We start from the raw sequence: 23,803 nt of genomic DNA on the forward strand, positions 1-23,803 counted from the left end.
AGCATCAGACCGCGCCACCGAGCACTCAAGTGTGAGCAAGGCAACAGCAAAGACACAGACTTGCAGTTACCCCAAAGACTATTTGTTCACCTGGTATTTGACATACCACAGGCTCTCTCTCTCTCTCCCTCCCTAATAGGGAGAAAGAGGTGTCTCCGTTTCACAGCGAGAGGGGAGACATAACAAAAAATTTGTCGGTTTACGATGTTAAAAGTCCGTGGCGTTGCTTTTTCCGAGCTCTGTGCTCAAAGATCTCGGGTCTCTGGGCACACAGCCTTAGATATTCCATCTCCCACGACATACCCGTCTTCTGCTTGGACACCGACCTTCAATCTCCCCCATCTCCAGAGCCACGAAAACTTGGTCCTCCGAAGGTGAGCCCTTGGCGTGCTGAACAGCGGCCAGTTGTGAAGCCTCAAGAGCAGGACCCATTCCCGCAAAGAACCAAAATCTGGATGAAGTGGGTTTCAGTTACGTAGATCTTGTTTAAGGTACAGAGGAGATGTCGGGGGTAAGTTATTTACACAGAGAGTGGTGAGTGTGTGGAATGGACTGCTGGCAATGCTGGTGGAGGTGAAAATGATAGGGTCTTTTAAGAGACTCCTGGACAGGTACATGGAGCTTAGAAAAATAGAGGGCTATGGATACCCCTAGGTAATTTCTAAGGTAGGGACATGTTCGGCACAGCTTTGTGGTCCGAAGGGCCTGTATTGTGCTGTAGGTTTTCTATGTTTATAATCAGAGTCAGTGTGTAACTCCAGGTCAGGGTCTTCAAAAGAACCCTGAAAGGGAAAAAGAGGTGTTAAAGATGGAAATAGAGCTGTTCTGGAGATGAAAGCAAAGGAGTCACTGTTAGGCACCATTAACCTTCCACCTAAACTTGACTTGGCCCAAAACGTTGACCGTTTATTCCTCTCCATAGACGCTGCCTGACCTGCAGAGTTCCTCCAGCATTTTGTGTGTGTTGTTCTGAATTTCCAGCATCAGCAGAATCTCTTGTTTGCAATAAACAATGAGGCTGGTTTGGGCACACCGATATAAAAGTAACCAGATCATCTGTATCCGTGCGATTAGTTAGTTACATATTGGCCAGAGCACAGCTTCCCAACCCTATGTGATGGTCTCAGCCTAAGTTTGCGATCAAGCCTCTGGAATGGAACTTGAACCCATTATGAACTGTTTCAGGGAAAGATACTGTAGCTGTCCGGTTACACTCTCTACAATACAAGGTATCTTCTTTGTACATGATCCAGGACAGGAGTGAGACAGATTGGCTGGTTGAGTGATGTTGCAAGAACGATCCTGTGCATAATGTCAGCAGGACCATGGAATTGATTGTGGATTTCAGGAAGGGGAAGCCAGAGCACACACCAGGGCTAATTGAGGGGTAAGCAGTGGAGAGGGTGAGCAATTTTACATTTCTGGGTGCCAGCATCTCAGAGGATATATCCTGGGCCGAGCATATTGATGTAATCATGAAGGAGGCATGCAAGCAGCTATCCATCATCAGGAGTTTAAGGAGATGTAGTCTGATACCAAAGACTCTAGCATATTTCTATAGATATACAGTGAAGAAAATTCTTACTGGTTGCATAATAGCCTGGTATGGGGGCTCCAATGTGCAGGATCAAAAGAGCCTGCAAAGGGCTGTAGATTCAGCCAGATCCATCGTGAGCATGCCCTCTCCATCATAAACAGCAGCCTCAAAAGGCATACCTCAAGAAGGCTGCATTCATCGTTAAAGGCCCTCGCCATCTGGGAAATGCCTTCTTCATGTTACCACCAGCAGGGAGGAGATGGAGGAGCCTGACGGCCCACACTCAATGTTTTAGGAACAGCTTCTTCCCCTGCGCCATCAGATATCTGAACGGTCCATGAATTCATGAACACTACCTCGCTATTCCCCCTTGGCACTCCTGCTTTATTTCTTGTAACTTGTAGTAGGTTTTGTCTTGCATTGTACAAAACAACGATTTTCATGACATATGTCAGTGAAAATACATAAATCTGGTTCAATGTTTTTCCCAGTGTTTGATAATGATGTGCACAGTTTAATACAGATAGGCATGTAAGGTCCCGGTTCTATAGTGACTATTTAAGCATAACCTCAGATTAAAGGGCAGTCAGATAATTCAGGATTCAAATAACCAGTGATCGCATCAGAGTATAGGACTTGGTGAGCCATTTTTAGTAAAATAACATAAAAATTCAACAAGGGTGCAATTTATTTAGTAATGTTAATTTAAAAAGGCACTTTTAGAAACAGTTGAGAGACTAAGCAGCAAGGTTCAACACATGGTAAGTATTATATTGTAGCTTGATGTTGGGGGAAGAGATGTCTCCCAAAAATTTCCAGCATCTTTTCAGCAGGTTCTCCTTCAACATGTGCAGGGCTTCAATACATAAAATCATTGAAGCTTGCTCTATACACAGTCTGTTCAGCTCATCACTTTGTTTACTATAAAGTGTGCAGCCAATGCCACTGTCATTGGACTAATCACCAGTAGGAAGAGAATAGAACGCAGAACAGTCCAGCAGAGGTGCAGGTCATTTGATCTATTGAACTGCATTATATACTGCTTATACCACCTGCCCCTGGCAGTGCATTCCAGGCACACATCGCTCCCTTGAGTGAGTTTTTTTTTCACTGCACCTGTGCATACAGAGTTGTGCATCTTGCAATAAACTTCACATGTTTATTAAAAGAAAAATAATAAAATTTTAAACTTTTCTCTTTTCACCTCAAACCCCTGCCTTCCACCACCCAACACTTCCAACCTCAGAAAAGACTACTGACCCTGCCTTTGTCTCTTCACCAGGTCTCCCCTCAGCCCTGATGCTCTAGAGAAAACAGCCCAAATCTGTCCAACCTTCATCCTGCGTGAGGGTTACCCTGACGGGTTATTCGGTGGATCTGGAGTGCATGAACTTTGGTGCTACTATCACAACCTAAGCAGCATAATGGACGCCTGCAGCTTGCAGGCATGGCTAATGGCTGACAGGGCTGACAAAATGTCTTCAACCTGGCTTCTCTTCCCACGGATGCAGCCTAACTGGCTGACTATTTCCGGCATTTTCTGTTTTGTTATATTGTCATTTTGTATTTCAGGGTCTGCAAACGAAAATCAAACTCTTAATGAGAAATAACGTAGGATCAGAAGATGCAGAGTCCTTGTGGGTAGAGTTAAGAAACTAGAGGTGTAAAAAAAGACTCTGGTAGGTGTTATATGCAGGCCCCTGAACCGTAGCCAAGATGTTGGCGTACAAATTGCAGTGGGAGATGGAAAAAGGCAAGTAAAGTAGGCAATATTATGATAGTTATTATGCAGGTACATTAATTGGAAAAGTCGGGTCAGTGCTAGGTCCTAAGAGAAGAAATTTATAGAATGCCTAAGTGATTTTTTTTTAGAGCAACTTGTGGTTGTGTCCATCTTCTGGTAAGATAGTGGAGGATTCAGTCACTTCCATGGGGTCAACCAAAGGTATTGCCCTTTTTTTAAGAAATATTTTTTCACAATGGCAAGACCCTGCTGGACATTAAGAGCTTAGAGTACTGCAGGTCTACTCCATCAGCGAGTTGCTCGTTGAGGAGAAACTGAAGGAGCTGGAGGTGGTGCGGTTTGTGCTGCTGTCTGTGACAGAGAGGCATCGGGGGTATTGGTGTGTGAAGCAGGTGTGCAGTCTTAAAAGCAAGTGATTGTGTTAGTTGCTTTCCTTGTGATCGTGAGACCTTGTTGGACATCGTTAATGTGGAATGCTGCAAGTCCGATTCACTGATTTATTGGTGGACGGTTGTAGCAACAACTCGGCTTCAAGCCATAGTGTTGCCTGTTTACAGCCACCCAAGAGGGAGGCGTTGAAGTTGGTGCCCTCCACCAAAGGCAGTGTGGCACAGCGTCCAAGCTGAAGTTGGTGCTGCCCCCCCCCCCCCAGTGTTCGTATGGGAGACCAGCTGTGTTGTGTTCGGCTGCAGATTTCTGGCTGGGACTATATATTTTTTGTGACTGTATTTTACTGAAAACTTGTACGTGCTTTGTGCTATGTATGATTGTATTTTGCACCTTGGCCCTGGAGTAATGCTATTTCGTTTGGTTGTATTCATGTATGATTCAATAATAATTAAACGAACTGGGGGAAAAGATTCTGGATTGGGTGCTGTGTAATGATTATGGCGCTTCAGGTAAAGGAGCCCTTAGAAGGTGGCGAATACAATATGGCAGAATTCATCTTGCAGTTTGAGAGGGAGAAACTAAAATCTGTTTTACAATTGAGTAAAGATAACTACATAGACATGAGGGGAGCTAGCCAAAGTTGAATGGATGGATAACTAGCAGCGATGACGGTAGGGTAGGAACGGAAAATCGTCTGGGAGTAATTCGGAAACCCAGGAACCATTTAATTGCAAGTAAGTGTTCTAAAGGGAGGACAAGGCAACAGTGGCTGACAATGGAAATCAAAATTGGTGGGAAGCTGCAGGATTGGGAAGCTTTTGGAATCCAATAGAAGGCAACTAAAGAAACATTAAGAGGAGAAAAGACCGAATATGAAGCTAAGCTAGCCAATAATGAGAAGAAACTAAAAGTTTGTCAGGTATATAAAGGATAAATGAGAAACGAGTCAGTATCACACTGCTCGAAAATGACACTAGAAAGGTAGTAATGGGGAACAAAGACATGGCAGAATAGCTGATTGAGTATTTTAGATTTGTAGCAGACACCAGCAACATGTCAGAAATTCAGAAGAGACCGGGAGCAGAAGTGAGTCATTGCAATTACTAAGGAGAAGGTGCTTGAGAAGCTGCAAGTTCTGAAGGTTTAAGCCACCTGAACTACTCTCAAGGGTTCTGAAAAAGGTGGCTGGAGAGATTGTGGCTGCATTAGGAATGATCTTCCAAGAATCACCAGCGTAGGGGATGGTTCCAGGCAAATGCCAGGAATTCATAGGCCAGTTAGCCTGACTTCACTGTTGGGTAAGATTTTAGTGTCCATTATTAAGGATGAAGTATCAGGGTTCATGATAAAGTAGGCTGAAGTCAGCGTGGAGATCTTGCTTAGCATCTGTCAAAATTCTTTGAGGAAGTAACACACAGGATAGGCAAAAGCAATGATGTTTACAGGGATTTTCAGAAAGTCTTTGACAAGATGCTGCTCATGATATAAGAGGCCTATAATATCTATGAAGGTTCTTAATTCTGATCCATGGGGGGTAGTTTTCTGTCTTATAAACTCTGTGAATTATTTAGAGGTATAGCAATCACAGGAGGGTCGTTAAGAGTCATAGTGGTAATGAAAGGGTCATCAGTCTTATCTTTGCATGAACGGAGGTGTGAACTATTGTGGAGATGCCAGGGTAGAGATGTTAGGACTGTATTGCAAGTAGCTGATAGGTGGTGTCGCACCCCACCCCCTCTGTTCAGGGATGGGTTTTCCACTGACAAAGATGGCTTCTTTAACTGCTCTTTCAAACCGCCTGTCCTCCCTGTCCAAAATGTGCATTGTTATCATCCTTTGAAAGAAGCAAAGATAAGACTAATAACCTTATTACCTCGTTGACTCTTAATGACCCTCATGTGATTACTATACCTTTTAAATAATTCAGAGTTTGTAAGCCGCAAAACTACCCACCATGGATCAGAACTGAAGAAGCCTCTTGGATGAGTGGCGAAACATCTTCGAGACCACACAGCAAATCCAGTTGCCTTGATGAAAGCCCATGGTATTACAGGAAGGGCACTGGCAGGAGTTAAAGAGTGGGAATAAGAATGGCAGCCAATGACCAGTTGTGTCCCGCTAATGTCAGAATTGGGCTCATTACATTTTGTTATATGTAAATAGTCTGGATGATAGAATTGATGGCTTTGTGGCAAAGTTTACAGATAATATGAAAGTAGGTGAAGGGACAGGTAGATTGAGGAAGCAGGGAATCTGCAGAAGGACGTATAGATTGGAAGAAAGGGCGAGAAAGTGGCATATGGAATACAGAATAGGAAAGTGTCTGTTCATGCACTTAGAATGTTTCCCCTGGCCTTGCAATTTATTCCCTTACCCATGCACTTTAACTGCCCTTTGACTCTTCGGCACCTACCTACACCAGGAATAATTCAATACTGATCACTCTTCTGAATTGCATTAACATCATCCTACAACAGAGAACTTTCCTTATCAACAACCACAATGCCAGGTTTGGTACCATGAGTAAAGTTCTTCTCTTAATTTTGGCCTTTTATGGATCATTAATGTATTTCACAAAAAGCTGCATTCGGCCTCTGAGTTGGAATGAGGAAGTGTTTTAGATGCTTACTGACATTTCGGAGTTAAGTTGCCTTTTTGTTCTGGACTCCTAATGTTAGGAAATGAGATTTGGAAAACATTGAATCCTTTAGTCATTAACCTCTGCAATCAGATTATTCAATATTCCATATTGAAACAAACACCCAAGTTTCACACCACATTCAGGAACAGTTATCACCTTTCAACCATCAGGCTCCTGAACCAGTCATTTCACTCACCTCAACTCTGGACTGATTCCACAACCCATAGACTCATTTTCAAGGGTCTACATCTTGTGTTCTCTGTTTGTTTATTTATTTACTTTTGTGTTTACAGTTTATCTTTTGCACATTGGTTGTCAGTCTTTGTGTATATTTTTTCATTGATTCTATTGTATTCTACTGTGAATGCCTGCAAGAAAATGAATGTCAGGATAGTATATGATATTATATGTACAGTACTTTGATAATAAATTCACTTTGAACATTTCTGGCACACCACACGATAGTACACATACCCTTCATCCTTAATGGCTTGAAGCATAAAGGATCCTTAAATACACAGTCTTCTGATGTAAAGACAAGCATGCCTGACAAGGGCGTAAGAAATTACCCTTGTGGGCTCAAACCAATAAAGCTTGTTGAAGTATGAGGCACTGCATTCTGGATCTTGAAAACAATTGTTCTTTTGCTGGAGGAGCTGCAGCCATTGTTGACTGGAATTAATACCGAGACCAAATAGGTTTAGTTGTAAAAGGTTGAATCTAGGTTTCTATTGAGTAGAGAGGATTATGAAGAGATTGAATTGAGAGTGATTATTACAATTAAATGATTGGGTTGTTCACCTGTGTTAGCTGCATTTCCTCTGGCACTGGGAAGCATGAGCAAGGAGCAGAACACATTGTGAACCACGTTGTTCGAGAGGGGTGCCAGGAAGGAATCCACACACAGGAAGTAGTGGGAATTTAGAGATCCCCATCATTGGCCATGCCATTGTCTCAGAGTTACCATTAGGCAGAAAGTGCAGAAGCTATAAGTCCTAAGTCACCAGGTTAAAGAACAGCTACTTCCATTCCACCATTCAGTTATCAATCCTAATCACTGTCTCAGTTTAGCAACACTGTGACAATGTGCACAGCATGGACATTTTTTGTTATAATTATGTTCTTTCTTGTAAATACTGTACAATTGTATATTATCATGTGTTATGTGTTGTGATGTTACTGAAAGAAAGTGCAAATACAAAGAGAAAAAAATAATAAATAAGCAAATAAAGGTTAAGAATGTGAGATGAAGAGTCATTGAAAGTGAGACCATAGGTTGTGGGAACAGTTCAGTGATGGGGTGTGAAGTTATCCCCTCTGGGTCAGGAGCCTGATGGTTGAATGGTAGTAACTCTCTGAACCTGGTGGTGTGAGTCTTGAGGCTCCTGCACCACCTTCCTGATGCAACATGAAGAAGAAAGTACGAACTGGGTGGTTGGGGGTCTCTGACAATGGATGCTGTTTTCCTACAACAGCACCTCATGTTGATGTGCTCAGAGTGGCGAGGGTTTTACCCATGATGGACTGGGCCGTGTCCACTACTTTTTGTAGGATTTTCTGTTCAAGGTCATTGCTGTTCCTATACCAGGCTGTGATGCAGCCAGTCAATATACTCCACCACACATCTATAGAAATTAGTCAAAGTTGCAGATGTAATCTGAACCAGGTTATTATCACTGGCGTGTGACGTGAAATTTGTTAACTTAGCACCAGTAGCAGTTCAATGCAATACATAATATAGAAGAAAAAACCAAAATAAAATAATATTAAATAAATAAATTACAGTATATGTATATTGAATAGATTAAAAATCGTGCAAAGAACAGAAATAAAATATATATTAAAAAGTGAGGTGGTGTCCCAGGGTTCAATGTCCATTTAGGAATTGGATGGCAGAGGGGAAGAAGTTGTTCCTGAATCATAAGTCTGTGCCTTCAGACTTCTGTACCTCCTACCTGATAGTAATCCTGGGTGTTAGAAATCCTTAATAATGGATGCTGCCTTTCTGAGACACTGCTCCTTGAAAATGTCCTGGGTAATTTGTAAGCTGGTACCCAAGATGGAACAGACTAAATTTACAAACCTTGGCAGCTTCTTTTGGTCCTGTGCAGTAGCCCCCCCCCCCCCCCATACCAGACAGCGATGCAGCCTGTCAGAATGCTCTCCATGGTACATCTATAGAAGTTTTTGAGTGTATTTGTTGACCTACCAAATCTTCTAACTCCTAATAAAGTATAGTTACTGTCTTGCCTTCTTTATAACTACATTGATATGTTGGGACCAGGTTAGATCCTCAGATCTGACACCCAGGAACTTGAAACTGCGCACTCTCTCCACTTCTGATACCTCTGTGAGGATTGGTATGTGTTCCTTCGTCTTGCTCTTCTGGAAGTCCACAATCAGCTCTTTCGTCTTAATGACGTTAAGAGCCAGGTTGTTGCTGCGACACCACTCCACTAGTTGGCATATCTCACTCCTGTACACTCTCTCGTCACCCCCTGAAATTCTACCAACAATGGTTGTATCGTCAGCAAATTTATAGATGGTATTTGAGCTATGGCCAGTCACAAAGTTATATGGAGTAGAGCAGTGGGCTAAGCACACACGCCTGAGGTATGCCAGTGTTGATCGTCAATGAAGAGGACATGTTATCACCAATCTGCACAGATTGTGGTCTTCCGGTTAGGAAGTCGAGGATCCAATTGCAGAGGGAGGTACAGAGGCCCAGGTTCTGTAACTTCTCAATCAGAATTGTGGAAGTGATGGCATTAAATGCTGAGCTATAGTTGATGAACAGCATCCTGACATAGGTGTTTGTGTTGTCCACGTGTTCTAAAGCCGTGTGAAGAGCCATTGAGATTACATCTGCTGTTGACCTATTGTGGCGATAGACAAATTGCAACGGGTCCAGGTCCTTGCTGAGGCAGGAATTCATTCTGAATTATGCCAAACTCCTAAGGAAGTAGAGGTGCTGCCATGCTTCCTTCATAATTGCACTTGTATGCTGGGCCCAGGACAGTTCCTCCAAAATAACTTCTCCATCTTTGCTAACCCTCTCCTCTGATCCCTCAATGAGGATTGGTTCATGGACCTCTCCTGAAATCTATAATCAGCTCTTGGGTCTTGCTGACATTGAGTAAGAAGTTGCTGTTATGACACCACTGAGCCAGATTTTCTACCCCTCTCCTCTTTGCTGATTTGTTACCCTTCAAATTTCCATCAGGTACAAGCCTAGCCTGTCTACCTTTTCCTCAGATAACCCACTCATTCCAGCTATGAGTCAAATAAATATTCTCCTGTATGTTCCAAAGCTGTTAATATCCTTTAAATAAGGAGACTTGTCCTGCGTCTCTCTCCAGATGTGAACTTGCCAATGCCCCATGAAATTGAGGCATAACATCTGTATTGTGTTCAATTCCCAAAACATTGACTGTTGTATCCTGAGGAAGGGTCTTGGCCCGAAACGTCGACTGTTTATTCATTTCCATGGATGCTGCCTGACCTGCTGAGTTCCTCCAGCATTTTGTCTGTGTTGTTTTGGATTTCCTGCATCTGCAGAATCTCTTGTGTTTAACATTATTCACTGTACTTGTAAACCGTGTACTAGAACAGCCCTCTGTTTCTCAAAACTCTGCAATCTCTTGCCAAAATAGTAAATTTCACTTTTTCCCATGTACTTCATTTGACAGATGTCTGCTCATCCATTTAACCTCTTGCAGCCTCTTTCTGTCCACTTCACAACTTGTTTTCCAGCCTATTTTTGTGTCTTCAGGAAATTCTGCATCCATACTTTTAGTGGCTTCATCCATGTCTCCTAACTTTTGCCAGTTAGGAGACCCATTTACACCTATAGTTTATTGTAAGGCAATCAGTCTCCTATCCGCCCCTACGTATCTAATTAGATAGCACAAATAAAATGACTTCCCTTTCGCAAGACCGCACTGAATTTTCTGGACACCCTGCTATCATATACACTGATTTTGGTTAATTGGGATGCATTGGAATGAGTGCATTTTGGCCCAATTAAGCAGCTGCGACAACTGGGTATAAAAAAAAGACAAACTACCATTTAACTGAGTAATATTTTAAGTTTTTAAATGAAATACAGAACAAATTAGAACATTACTAATACTTTTAGAGTATTCTAATAATTATTGATGGAGGAATTCATCAGCAATGTTCCTATGATTGTAAATGAACAAAATCAGTGCAGACACCGAGTGTAGATAATGAACTGTCTTCATGCAGCGCATTAGATGACTGCATCCTCCAAATCTTCGTCTTTCAATGTAACCTTCAAGATGATTGTCGATATCTTCACAATTCCTAACTTGTTGAAGCAGTGAGATCGTTTCATTTTCACTCCCAGCCCTTTCTGGCATCTCCAAGCCTGAATGCTTGAAATGGTGGTGAACAAAACAGCTCTGAAATGTCTTACTGTGTATTTCTTGCCAACTATCAGTGACAAAAATCATTGCTTTTTGAACACAAACACACGCAACCGATGGCCCTAAGCACGGCGCACGTGACAGGTGCTAGTTAGAAACTGTTCGCCCATGGTTTCCTGCTCAAATTAAGAGGCATAGTGGCCCAAATAATCAAAGGGAATCCTGGCAATTTTCTTGTTTTTTTTTTCTTTTTAAGAGTTGTTCCAAATAACTGACTGCCCCACTTTAAGCAATGGCCCAATTAACCAGAATCCACTCTAGTTATTAATAAGAGCTCCAAATAGTTTCCCTGTGGTAGATGTTAAACTAACCGGCAGAGCTTTCTACTTTCCTCCCCATTCTGAATGAAATGGTTAGATTTGCTACTTTCTTATCTACCAGAAGTTTCATGGGAATTTCATGGGAAATGAAAACCAATGCATTAAGTATCTCATCTGCCACTTTTGAGACCCAGGGTCATATCAATCTGCAGCTCTAAGGATTTGCTCACTGCTGGTAGTAAACTTCACAGGTATCTTCCCATTTTATACCTATATCTGGATGTTACATATCCACTTGAATGAAAAGGAAACAAAATGCTTATTTAATTTGTTTACCAAACTCAACATTATGCAGCTCTGCTGTGAAAGGCACTTTATCAATGTAATTCATTTTATTTTTGCCATCAAGTAACATGTAGTGCAGGTAAACTTGTAAAGTGTTTTGCTGATTAGAGAAATTGTAAGGGACGTGAGAGAGTTTCTAAAGCAGCATCTGAATTCATATTCTTGGCAGTAGTAGAACTAAATTTATAATCAAACTCTTCTTTTGATTTATGACAGATGTACAAAGGAATGAACACTTTGCAGAGATGACGGACAATGCCAGGTAATTAGACAAATGTTGGGTTAAAAGGTTTTGGGACTTCGAACATTATCTTTTGCATCTCTTATGGCTAGACGGTTAGTTCTTTTTAGGTGGAGAGATGTTGCCCCACCCACTCATGCTCAGTGGCTTAAAGATATTATGTCCTGTTTAGACCTTAATTCGGACATAAAGTTTCATAAGGTGTAGGGACCTTTTCTTGAATATTTTCATAATTCCTCTTTAACAGTTTATCCATTTTTTTTGTACTACAATCCCTTACTCTTAGCCTTTTTTTCTGGTTAAGTTTTAAGTTTTTTGTTGTGAAATACATTATAGCTTAGGTAGTAGGTATTATAGTTTTTTTATATTTACAGCTCTGTGGTGACGAAAGCTCTGATTAACTTTTCATTACATTGTAATGGTAGGCTTGGAGTTTTGTAGTGGGAGGGCGGGGAGGATACTAACTTGGTATGATTTCATTTTGGGTGCTTTTTCTGCATTGTTATGAATTGTATATGAGACACGTTTGTTTTCGCACTGTATAAATCTGCATTTTGTTGTGTTTTTTCTGTTGTAGTGTAGAAACATTAAAAAATAATTAAAAAAAAGTTTTGGGATTATTTGGGAGGTAATGCATATCGGCTATGTACAACACATGATTAGAATGCCATTACTAAACCCAACAACAGATTGCTTGAGGAGAATTGGAAATCCATTAAGATATATTAAAGTGCTAACCATCTTGAACCCATTGAGATTTAAGTTGGAATTCTCTGATTATACAAACATCAAAAGAACAAATAAATTCTTAAATGTGAGAAGTGACATTAAGAAAAAAGGGGTTATGAAAGAACAGAAGGAACATTATATTAAACATGGACATCATTGAGGTATATAAAAGGTCTTGGGAATTGCTGATGTGAAGATTGTACATAAAACATTGCCCGGTGTAGTGCAAGTTTTAATATCTGTCCAACTCCGTCAGTATTCTGCTTTCCCCTTTGCAGCAGCAGTGAAGCATGTGCAGAGCAACCTATTCCAGAGAAACTCCCCATGCAGAGCAAACGGGGCTACTGTGCTTGCTGTCAGGAGCTGTACAACTGCCTGGAACAGGTGAGGATTTCTTATGAGCTCAGCAACTACTGTTATCCAGGACTGCATCTTGCTGTTGGTCTTACTATGAAAAAATAATTGAATGCAGCAATATTTATTTTCTTAGTTTAGTGTTGGCATGCTCACTATCATTTGTAAATTGAAACTTCATTTAAGTGGCTTCAGTGCCTAATCCGGACTGTTAACAACCCATTCTAAGGGAACACTGCATGGTTAGAGGTCCTATTTGTCACCTCTGCACCACCAGTATCAGACAGTAGAATGATCTCCCAGTATTTATGCCCACTGATACTAAAAAGACAGGTGTAACTTGGTGGTTTATCAAGTGAAACTCTGCAAACTGGTTCCCATACCTTCTTTATCACAATAATATCTGCTGTTTGGAAAAATAGGATTAAACACAGGGATATCCTGAGGTTGTAAAAGGGCAGCTGGTTTGTTAAAAATGTTTGAATAAGTTATGCAGATACAAATTCTCCTATTCCAACATTGAGAATAACAACTTTTCCTTATGTTCCTGGACAGCAGTTTGCTTATCCCCAAGAGGTACATGGATGTTGCTTTTCCTTTGGGAGGCTAAAGGGTGACATGAATGTGCCAACCTGAAGAGCTGAGTTGACACCTGCCAATCACTTCATCAGGACTCACTGGGGATCTCACTGAAACCCATCGAATATTCAAAAGTCTAGACAGAGTGGACGAGAAGAGGATGTTTTTTGTAGTGGGGGAGTTTAGGACCAGAGGGCACTGCCTCCGAATACAAGGACGTTTCTTTAATACAGATAAGGAATTTCTTTAGCCAGAGGGTGGCAAATCTGTGGAATGCATTGCCACAGATGCTTTGGGTATACTGAAAACAGAGATTGATAGGTTCTTCTTTAGTAAGGGCGTCAAAGGTTATAGGGAGAAGGCAGGAGAATGGGGGTTCAGAAGGATAATAAATCATGATTGAATGGTGGAGCAGGCTCAATGGGCTTAATTCTACTCCCTTGTCTTGCAATCCAGAATTCTTGGCCCGAAAGGGCAGTGATAGAGAAGATGGGAACGAAAATGGTTGCCCTTGCAGACCCCAGGGATTAAATTGTCTTCTGCACTGTGACACGACCAGAGAGCTGTACCTTCAGATTTATTTTCCACAGGAGATGTTTAGCTAAGTGCTGCCTGACCTGGGGTGGACACAAGGTTACTTAGGGTGGAGTGTTTAGATGTGCAAAAGATCAAAGACCAAGAGGGGGGCATTGAGAAATTCTGTTGTGCCGTTTCTGGTGTTCAAGCCCCAGTCTCGATGCAGAAGTCTTTGCTAACAATAGTGTGTTGCTGATGGATTGCTACGTGGCCTGAGGTGCCATTGTCTAGATGAATTTTTGCTCCCTCCATCGGGCTAGAAAGGCTTCAGATGGAAGAAACGGGCATTTCCCAAACTTAGCCCTTAAATATCTGTGGAAAGGTGCTGGGAGAAAATTGGCTGCAGTGTTTCCTGACTGAAATTCTCTTCCTCTTGTCCGGCACAAAGACCAGCGCAGGATGAATGTTTGATAAGTTTTTGAAGCAGAGCTAATTCTTTGAATATTGTTGAACATTCCAAACCTGATATTAAGCCTGGATTCATGTACCTACTTCTCGGTTCACAGACTGATGTTGGATCTCTGCCAAATGGTAGAAAGTGTGGCACGGACATGAAGAAGGATCTAACTTTGGCAATGCACTTGGCAGATGGCTAATGTCTGGGCCCACAATTGCACCCCTCACAAGTGAAATGTTAATACAGGATACGTAGCAGTCTGTATCTATTGCAGAGCAAGTGAAAGGAAGCAAGATCAGGCTCTGTAGTTGATAAGATTGGGTAAACAGTCCGGAGGCTCTGTCCAGTGGCTTGTTTGACAGAGGGGCTTGGAGTGCTTGGTCCATCGAGTTACTTAGAGTGGACTGCCTGCCCAGGATGATGGTAGGGGTTGGATAGGGGTGGGACGTAGGTCACAGTGGCATGTGAGCAATGTGGGGTCGATTTCCACTGACTGTGCTTTCTTTCGGTTCAGCACCTGCAGAGCACTCGGCACAAGCAGTCCGCCGGCGAGTCCCGGAATCAGCTGGTGGCAAAAAGCCTCATGGAGCGGTTCCTGCAGGATGTGATACAGTACCATCCTTCCCGATACAAGGACAACAGGTAAAGGAGGGCAGCCATCTCATAACTCGTATTCCAATTTATTCATCACATGTACATCGAAATGTACAGTGAACGGGTCATTCACAGCAACAACCAACACACCCAAGGATATGATGGGGACAGCCCACAATTGCTGCCACACGTTCCAGCGCCAACATAGCATGTCCCTAACAACAACACGAGCAGCAACGACAGAACAAGACAACCACATCAAAACAAGCCTCTTTCCTATTAACTCTCTCTCTCTCTCACACACGCACACGCACACCCCTCCCACCCCACCCCCCGGCCTCTGGGCCCCCAGTCCCTGGCCCTAAACTCTCAGTCACTGTGGGCCTCCAACCTCAATCCTCTGGCCTAGACTTTGACTTGCCCTCTACTTCCAGATTCAGTCTTTGGTCTTCAACCATTCAGGCTCTCTACATCCAGAATTGCAGAGCTCTAGACCTTTGACAAGTGGTGTCTGGCTGCTATCTCAACCAGAATATGAATTGATTTTTTCACTGTGGATTTGTTAATTACTTCATCTTTGTAACAGCAAAGTCGGAACTGCATTGTAACCTTAAGGTTCCATTTTTAAAACGGCAGTCAAGATTGCTTATCTAGTGGTGTCTCTGTAATAGCCCAGGGATATTTTCATATGTTATGGAATGATAATAGTGCTACTGGAACTTCCTATCTCTTGTCAAGACTTGCAATGGTTCTGGAGTATTCTGACAGTATCACAAGGTACAAGTTAAAAGCAAAATTCTTCTTTTCTCTTTTCAGTCCGCAATTGGTCACCTGATGGTCTTTGCATATAAACACTTTTGATCCCGAGTCTATAAATGATCCTGTGAAAAATCATGTCTTATTTTAGTATTTATCTAACATCAGGCTCCAAAATGCAAGGCACAAAATGTTGGAAAAGTTCAGCGGCTCAGGCAGCATCTGTGGAGGAAATGAGCAGCGGATGTTCCTCCAGGTTTTTTGCTTGATTCTAGCATTTGCAGTCTCTCGTGTTTCAAAAATATTGACCATTTAATCTCTAAAGGACCTGGGGTAATGATTGTCAGCAAGTTTCCCCAAAGGTTATACCAGTGTGGAAAGGAAGGCAAGAAAGAGAAAAGGAAGAAACACAGATTTCTTCATGCAATGTCTGGTGCCATTTCCTGCAGGAGAAGGAGTTTTAAGAGGCAGGATTCTAACTGAAGTGGGGTGCTCAGTAAAAGACATTTCACTGTTGGATTGTGCATCAGGGTTGGGATACCAAAGTAATTTTTTTCTTTAAATCAAAGTACATAGGCTGATTACCTCCTGTACCTCAAATTGGACACCGAGTGTATGTTCATGGTCTTCTGCTGCTGTAGCCCATCCACTTCAAGGTTTGACGCATCATGTGTTTAGAGATGCTCTTCTGCACATCACTGTTGTAACACATGTTAGGAGTTACTGTCACCTTCCTGTCAGCTCGAACCAGTCTGGCCATTCTTCTCTGACCTCTCTCATTAACAAGGCATTTTCACCCACAAATTGCTGCTCACAGGATGTTTTTTTTATTTTCACACCATTCTCTGTAAACTCTATAGAGACAGTTGTGTGTGAAAACCTCAGAAGATCAGTTTCTGAGTTAGTCAAATGACCACATCTGGCACCAACAATCATTCCATGGTCAAAGTCACTTGTAGCACACTTCTTCCCCATTCTGATGTTTGTTCTGAACAATAGCTGAACCTGGTGACCATGCCTGCATGCTTTTATGCATTGAGTTGCTGCGACACAATTGGCTGATTAGGTATTTGCATTAACAAGCAGGGGTACCTAATAAAGTGGCCAATCAGTGCAGTGTATCGCATCATATGCTACCTTGAGATTCATTTTCTTACAGGAATTCACAGGAAAAACAAAAATGTGATAGAATTTATGAAAAGAACAAAGACAGACAAACGTGCAATGTGCAAATGAAGACAAATTGTGCAAATAAAAATAATAAATAGATTTTTTTTAAAAAACTGAATGTGTTGTAAAGTTCTTGAAATGCAGAACCAGCTAAGTGTTCAGATGAATGAAGTCACCCATGCCGATTCAGGAGCCTGGTGGTTGTAGGGTAATAACTGCTCTTGAATGAGGTGGTGTGAGACCGAGGGCTCCTGTCTAGTCATACCAACTTGTTGTACCAATCTTCCCTGCTAGATGGTCTTAATTCTGATGACAGAAGTGTTTAAATTTTCTAATGTGCTAATGTTCGTTTTGTTTTGTTTCACACAGGCCAACCTACATGGACCTACCGTCAGTCAGCGCCCCACTGATTCCTAGAAAGGAGCTTGCAGACATACACTCCTACCAGGACGACAAGGAGACTGTTGGGACCAGAGAGGAGTTGCCGAGCACAGATAACGAGTCTGTCCAGTCAGCGCATGCGTTCGGTGGAAAAAACATCGCTGACTGCCGCCAGACCAGAGACACCAATGTACCTTCCGTGCCTGTTGGACACCCAACGAGTAGTAAAGTCACCGGAGTTGGAGAGCCAGCATCTGAAGAGCAGGTTGAAGTCAGCTTGCCTTCCTTTAAAGGGTTATGTAGGACTACATTTTTAAATGCAAATGAGGGCATGCTATCTTGTGGCAAAGCAGAAAGGCATGGCAGTCGTATTGCTTTGGCTTTATATAAACCAGCATCGAGGAGGGGAATCAGGGACTACAGTAAACCAAAAGTCATCTGCTCTCACGAGGATCATGGACACTGGAATCCTACAAGTCAAGTTAGCCTTCCTGATGTCTCCTCGGGGCAAGCTTTTAAGTTTTCCAAATTGCACCAGGTTAACTCTCAGGGCACAATGGCAGGCTCTCCACTTCCGCAGCTCAGGGACCATGGGGAGGGGCGCAGCCTGCACTGTCCTGCGGGGCCAAGCCAGCAGGAGGAGTTTCACAGCAGCAACGTTCTCGCCCACGGTGACAGGCTGACAGAAGGCGAAGCGGCTGCCCAGGCGAAGGATCTGGTCTTGGAGACCATAGAGACGGTCATTCAGAAATACTGTACCCGGCAGGCATCGCAGCCTCGAGACAGCGACAGTGAGGACTCCGCTGATGGTAAGCATCAACATCGAGGGGAAAAGGTGCAGGGGAGTCCGCAGGCTAAGAAAGCGCCTCTGGAGAAAGAGTATTGTACACTATCAAACAGCTACAAAATGGCTTGCAGTAAGCAGGTGCTACAAGAGACGGCATCTTGCTTCAAGAAAATGCTGTCTTTAACCCTCTCCTGTGAAAATAAATCTGGAGGGCAGCACCAGGGCACAGGGGAAGACGTGGAAAGTTCAGGAGGCAGTATCTGCTCCCTGGGCAGTCAGCTGGGGCAGCTGAAGTCCAGCAGCAGCTCGGAATGGAATGCTTCGGTGAAGATGGAGAAGCGCAGTTCGAGAGTGCCAGTGAGGGACCTGGAGCTGATGACGGACGCTCGGATCTCACTTGACGACCATGGCTACAAAACGCAGCTGAGCTCGGTCCTGCGCTCCCAGGAGGAAGAGTGCGACAAGATGGAGATAGAGAACGTCAGCCCTGCAGAGAGCAGCAGGAAAGCCGAGCCTGCTGAAGAGAAACCGCGGCCCCTGGAGCCGGAGCAGAGGCTTCAGTCACTACCGTACGTGCCGCCATCTTTTGCTGGAAAGACTTGGTCGGAGATCATGGCAGAGGATGATCTGAAAGTGGAGGCACTTGTGAAGGAGTTCAAGGAAGGCCGATACTTGTGTTATTTTGACAGCGAGTCTTTGGCCAACTATGGAAGGAAACAGAAGAAACCGCACCGGGCTGGGGTGAAGGATGCATTAAAAGGCACGTCCCAGGTATCGGCCGACAGTCACCCGAATGTCCCTTCACCTGAGGCCCTGCCACACTTGAGGGATGACGACGGGGACGACGACCGGGATGACGAGCTGCCCCCTGCCCTGTGCCCGGCATCGGTGGGCAAGAAGCCGGCCTTGAGGCACTGTCGCTTGGCTTCCAGGTGCCAGATCGTCAAGGTCAGTCATGGTACCCAGACCAGTGAAGTCAGCTACCCGGTAGTCAAAAAGAAATCCAGGAGGCTGGATCAGGAACCCGAGAACTTCTGGAGTGGGCTGGAGCAAGCGGAGAGGCCAGATACAAAGACCAGACTGTGCTCTCTGAGGCTGCCTAGATCCTACAGCAGGATTATGAGCCCAGTGCAGCCCAGGACGGTCATCTATGTCCTGTCCTCACCTGACTTTGACTCGCTGGAAGGGAAGAGGAGCTCCAGGACTTTGCAGGAAGGCGCCAGCCCAACCAAGTACAGGTACAAGAAATCACCAGTCAGGTACTACGACCCGGTCACCAACAGAATCCTCAAGATGCCGCCCAGCAGCCTTGCTCCGTCCCACCACGTGCGGCAGCTCTTTAGGAACCTTAGCCCAGACATCAACATGGGGCTGCCCACTGACGAACACAGAACTCCTGCCAAGTTGCAGACAAAGGCCGGTGGGAGCTGCGGCCTGCTGCAGGCTGGTAACAGTGCAGCCTCTGGCTCCCGGCTGCCGGCCACCGCACTCAAGGCCCGGGACCGGGGCCTGGGGGAAGCCCCCAGCAGTGACTGTCCCTCCAAAAGCACGGGCTCCTGGTCAGACGGGGCCTCACTGCCTTTACCCCAGGTCCAGTCTGATCAGAAGAGTCTGGTCCTGTCACCACTCGGGGCAGACGGGCCCAACCCGCCCTCCAGCAGGCTCAACGTGTACACAGGCCCGAGGAGCAGGCATGTCCCTGAGGAGGAGAATCCAGACGCCGTCTCCGAAACAGACAGTCCGCCACTCTACAACCTGAGGGATGCTTCATCTTGCTCCCACGTCGGAACCCCGCCAGCGGCTGCAGTCTCCCCCTGCAGCCCTCCACGCCTCCGCTCCAGCCTCCGCCGGCCTGCCGGCAAAGACAGCTCCTTGGGGGAGAAGGTACTGCGGAGGGAAGCCAGGAGTGGGGAGGTAGCTGCCAGAGATAGGGCATCCTACCGCCGGAGCCAGAGACAAGTTCCCCGCAGACGGAAGTGAGTCTTCCTCACACCCGGGCTGGCCAGCACGATCTTTCTGTTTCTTTTGTATGAAGTACTTCAGGGAATTTGCAGTTAAAGCAGCAGCTGTATTTTTATAAAGATCCCTTGTGGGTTTTGTTGTTATTCTTTTAAAAGTATCCGAGTCAAAATAGAAAGAGGCAGCACCTAAGGATGCACACAAGTTGTCTTCCTCACTTGCAACACTTACAGCAAAACTTTCACGATCTTGGCACTACTGTGATGATGAAGCAGCCCTGATAACTGCATCTGACTTGCTCATCGGTCTCGAATGTGGGCTGTGTGTGTGTGACTGAGGTTCAGAAATGCAGCCAAAACTGGGGTTGAAGTGGGGCTGGGTCTATGGTTTAGGCTGTGGGTCATTTTGTGTCACCACAGCATGGGTTGGTGTCTGGGACACTAGGATTGGGAATGAGGGTTATGCTTGCAGCCAGTGTGGAGCGCTTGTATATTTTCTATTCCCCTTTAAATTCACCAGGCTTGCTGCTGTAAAATTATGGTGCTACTGTGTTGTGTGTAATGTCCCGAGGATTCCAGGTTATCAGATTTTTACTCTACCTGGATTATAGAACACTGAAACAGAACATCTGTTTCAAACTATTAGACGATTAAACCGAGGTGCAGAATTAGGCCTTTAGCACATCGAGCTTACTCCCCCATTCCATCATGGCTATTAACTCTCTCAACCCCGTTCTCTTGCCTTCTCCCCGTAACCTATGACGTCCTTACCTTTCACTTTAAATATAAAATCCAAATCGGGATTTGTGACCCTGATGCACTTTGAACACGCAGCCTTCTGATCTGCAGTTAGATGCCCTGCTGTTGCGCCATGAGGTCTGATGGTTTTGTGTACCAGTATTTACACTCTACATGGGAGTTCTCCCAGCCAACCTCCTTCACTCCCTACCCCTTTCTTCTCGTCCTGTGTTCCTGTGGAGTTCTTAGCTGTTCCCTGTGATAATGAGCTAGCCTGAATTCTGCATTGGGTTTGCCTCGAATCCATTACCTGCAGATGTACACCATCTACTAGCTTCGGAGTCCCTTTATTATAAGACCTCCCACTGGTTGCCTGTTGACTTTCCTGAACCAGCCTTTGTAACTATACCCAGTTAAGCCCCTTTAGTTGGGCCGAGGAGGCTGGTGGGTGATGCTTGGTGGCACCAGGCTAGGACGTGTCACAGGAAGGGGAATCAATGAGTACTTGTTGGCTGTCCAAATACTCACTGCTCATCAGCTGTTCCTGCAAAGACACTGTGGTAGTGTGTGTCATTAACGCTCAAATCCAGCGGTGAAGAGTAATTGGTCGGTAACTCAGCCAGAAGCCGCGAAGATGAATGAGAATCAGGATTGTTATCACTGACACGCACTCAGTGGCCACTTAATTAGGTACAAGAGTGTTTCAATGTGCTCTTCTGCTGCTGTAGCCCATCCACTGCAAGGTTTGACATGTTGTGCACTCAGAGAAGCTCTTCTGCACACCATTGTTAAAACACGTGGTTATTTAAGTTACTGTCACCTTCCACCAGTCTGGCCATTTTCCCCTGACCTTTCTCATTAATAAGGCAACCACAGAACTGCTGCTCACTAGATGTGTTTTTGTCTATGCACCATTTACGGTAAACTCTAGAGATTATTGTCCATGTAACACCCAGGAGATTAGCAGTTTCTGAGATACTCAAACCACCCTGAGTGGCACCAACAATCATTCCTCACTCAAAGTCACTTTGATCACATTTCTTTCCCATTCTGATGTTTGATTTGAATAACAAATTAACCTCTTGACCAGGACTGCATGCTTTTAGGCATTGAGTTATCACCACATAATTAGCTCATTAGATATTTGCATTAATGAGCAGGTGTACCTAATAAAGCAGCCATTGAATGGATGTCATGAAATTTGTTGTTTTGCAGCAGCAGTACAGTGCAATACATAAAAATGTACTATAAATTAAAATAAGAAATATAAAATAAATAAGTCATGCAAAAAGAGAGCAAGTAGTGAGATAGTGTTAATGGACCGTTCAGACATGTGATGGCTGAGGGGAAGAAGCTGTTCCTAAAACATTAAGTGTGGGACTTCAAGCTCCTGTATGTCCTTCCTGATGGCAGTAATGAGAGAAGGGCATGCCCTGGATGGCAAGGGTTCTTAATGATTGATGCCACCTTCTTGAGGCATCATCTTTTCAGATGTCCCCAATGGTGGAGAGCCAAGTACTCATGATAAAGACTGGCTAAGTTTACAACCTTCTGCTGCTTTTTCTGATCCTGTGCGTTGGCCTCTCCATACCAAACTGACGTAACTAGTCAGAGTGCTCTCTGTGGCAAGTGTAAACATTTGCTAGGGTCTCAAGTGACGTACCATTAGCTTGCTGGAGTGAATCGGGAGGGCATTAGTCACTGACAGCCAGCAGAAGAGAGTGCCTGTTGATCCATGTGCAATGTGGATCAATTTGTTGAATGCTGAATGTCAGTCAAAGTTGGAGTATGCTACACCTTCTGCACCTCCACCATGCCGTGAGTCAGTGGTGGGTTGGGAAGAAAGGTGGAAGAGCATGAGGATGCTGAATGCAGATTATTGGTCGTGAATTTTGTCATCAACTGAATTACCGAGGCATGTATAGACTGCAAAGGCTTTCACTTTCTATTACACAGCATGCTTGGAAAATAGAAATTGAGGGTGCACTTTTAGGTACATTATGGTAACTATTGAAATGTCTCTACATGAAACGCCAATTACCTTGCTGTTGAACAATGGTTTAGCAGGTGCCTCACTGGCTGATTATTCCTGAACTTCTCTCCTATGGTCCCTGTGGGTACAGCTGGTTCTGGTTCATGTGCTCTCTTTGAATTTACTGGGTCTCTAGAACATTTACCATTCTACTGTGAATTGTAAGTGACATATACAAAGCATTAACTGATGTGTTGAGATACATCGGCCTTTTCAGGTGTGATTACCTTGGCTGAGCTAAATGGAAGGTAAACCTGAGGCCAAGATGTAAAGGTTATAGTTTCCTAGATTGTCATTCAAACCAATGGATGTCTAAATTATGGGTGAAGTTACCATGTAAAGAGTAGTCCCTTTCACAGACAGTGGAGATCATGATAGAACTGAATGAGGAATAGGTAGTTTTGAGTGGAGGTAGGTGGATGATCAGGAGAGGAGGGGAAATTGGCAAGGTGAGACTGTGGGGATGGTGTGGTAGGAATGATCAAAAGTTGGCATATTTCTGCGGGACCATGAATGTCCCAAGTTCCAGCTATGCATTGGTAGCAGAGTCATTTTTAGCTTGCCCATAGCAAGCTTCAAACCGTAATTTGAGACTTTGAGTGTGCAGTTGCTACAGAGGGTTGTGGAGGCCAAGTCATTGGATTTATTTAAGGTAGAAAATGATAGTTCTTGATAAGAAAGGGGGCAGGGGTTTCCATGGGAAGGTAGGAGAATGAATGTGGAGCAGACTGAATGGCCTAATTCTGCTCCTAGAATCATACTGTTTTTGTAACCAATGTCAGAAATGCATTGTATACTGCCTGACATGAGTATTGCAAGTAGAAGGAAGTATTAGAAGTAAATGTCACCACTGCTTGCCTTCTGATCTAACCTGAAAACACGCTTCTAAGTGCAAGGGTTAGACAGTACACAAAAGAAAGTTTATCCAGCCTTCTGCAGACCAGATTTTTCCACCTGTACCTTGCTACAAGCTGCTACACTCTCTCCACTCTGAGTGGGAATGCAATAGTCAAAATTATTAGTGAGTTTGCCATGCACCCAATAGGTGAGTTAGATCTCAAAAGAAAAGGACACTTTCTGATCACAGGTGGAGGTAGAGAATGTAGACCTTTAGCCCGTCTAGTCCATACCAAAATCATTTCAATT

At 44.0% G+C, this 23,803-nt stretch overlaps 1 protein-coding gene across 4 annotated transcripts in view; it reads left to right on the forward strand.

The window, feature by feature from the left end:
* Nucleotides 1–21,860, forward strand: part of zdbf2 (zinc finger, DBF-type containing 2) — a 30,323-nt gene extending 8,463 nt beyond the window's left edge. For 2 of the 4 annotated variants that reach the window (XM_059967336.1, XM_059967338.1), the window contains 4 exons: nt 11,582–11,627; nt 12,614–12,719; nt 14,756–14,883; nt 17,131–21,860. In XM_059967336.1, the coding sequence (XP_059823319.1) occupies nt 11,582–11,627; nt 12,614–12,719; nt 14,756–14,883; nt 17,131–19,909 (3,059 nt within the window). In that variant the 3' untranslated portion in view covers nt 19,910–21,860. The remainder of the gene's footprint in view (nt 1–11,581; nt 11,628–12,613; nt 12,720–14,755; nt 14,884–17,130) is intronic. The other 2 variants (XM_059967337.1, XM_059967339.1) reach the window with 1 other exon arrangement.
* Nucleotides 21,861–23,803: the final 1,943 nt, after the last annotated feature.

This window comes from Hypanus sabinus, chromosome 4 (genome assembly GCF_030144855.1).
Source record: "Hypanus sabinus isolate sHypSab1 chromosome 4, sHypSab1.hap1, whole genome shotgun sequence".
Taxonomy (NCBI): domain Eukaryota; kingdom Metazoa; phylum Chordata; class Chondrichthyes; order Myliobatiformes; family Dasyatidae; genus Hypanus; species Hypanus sabinus.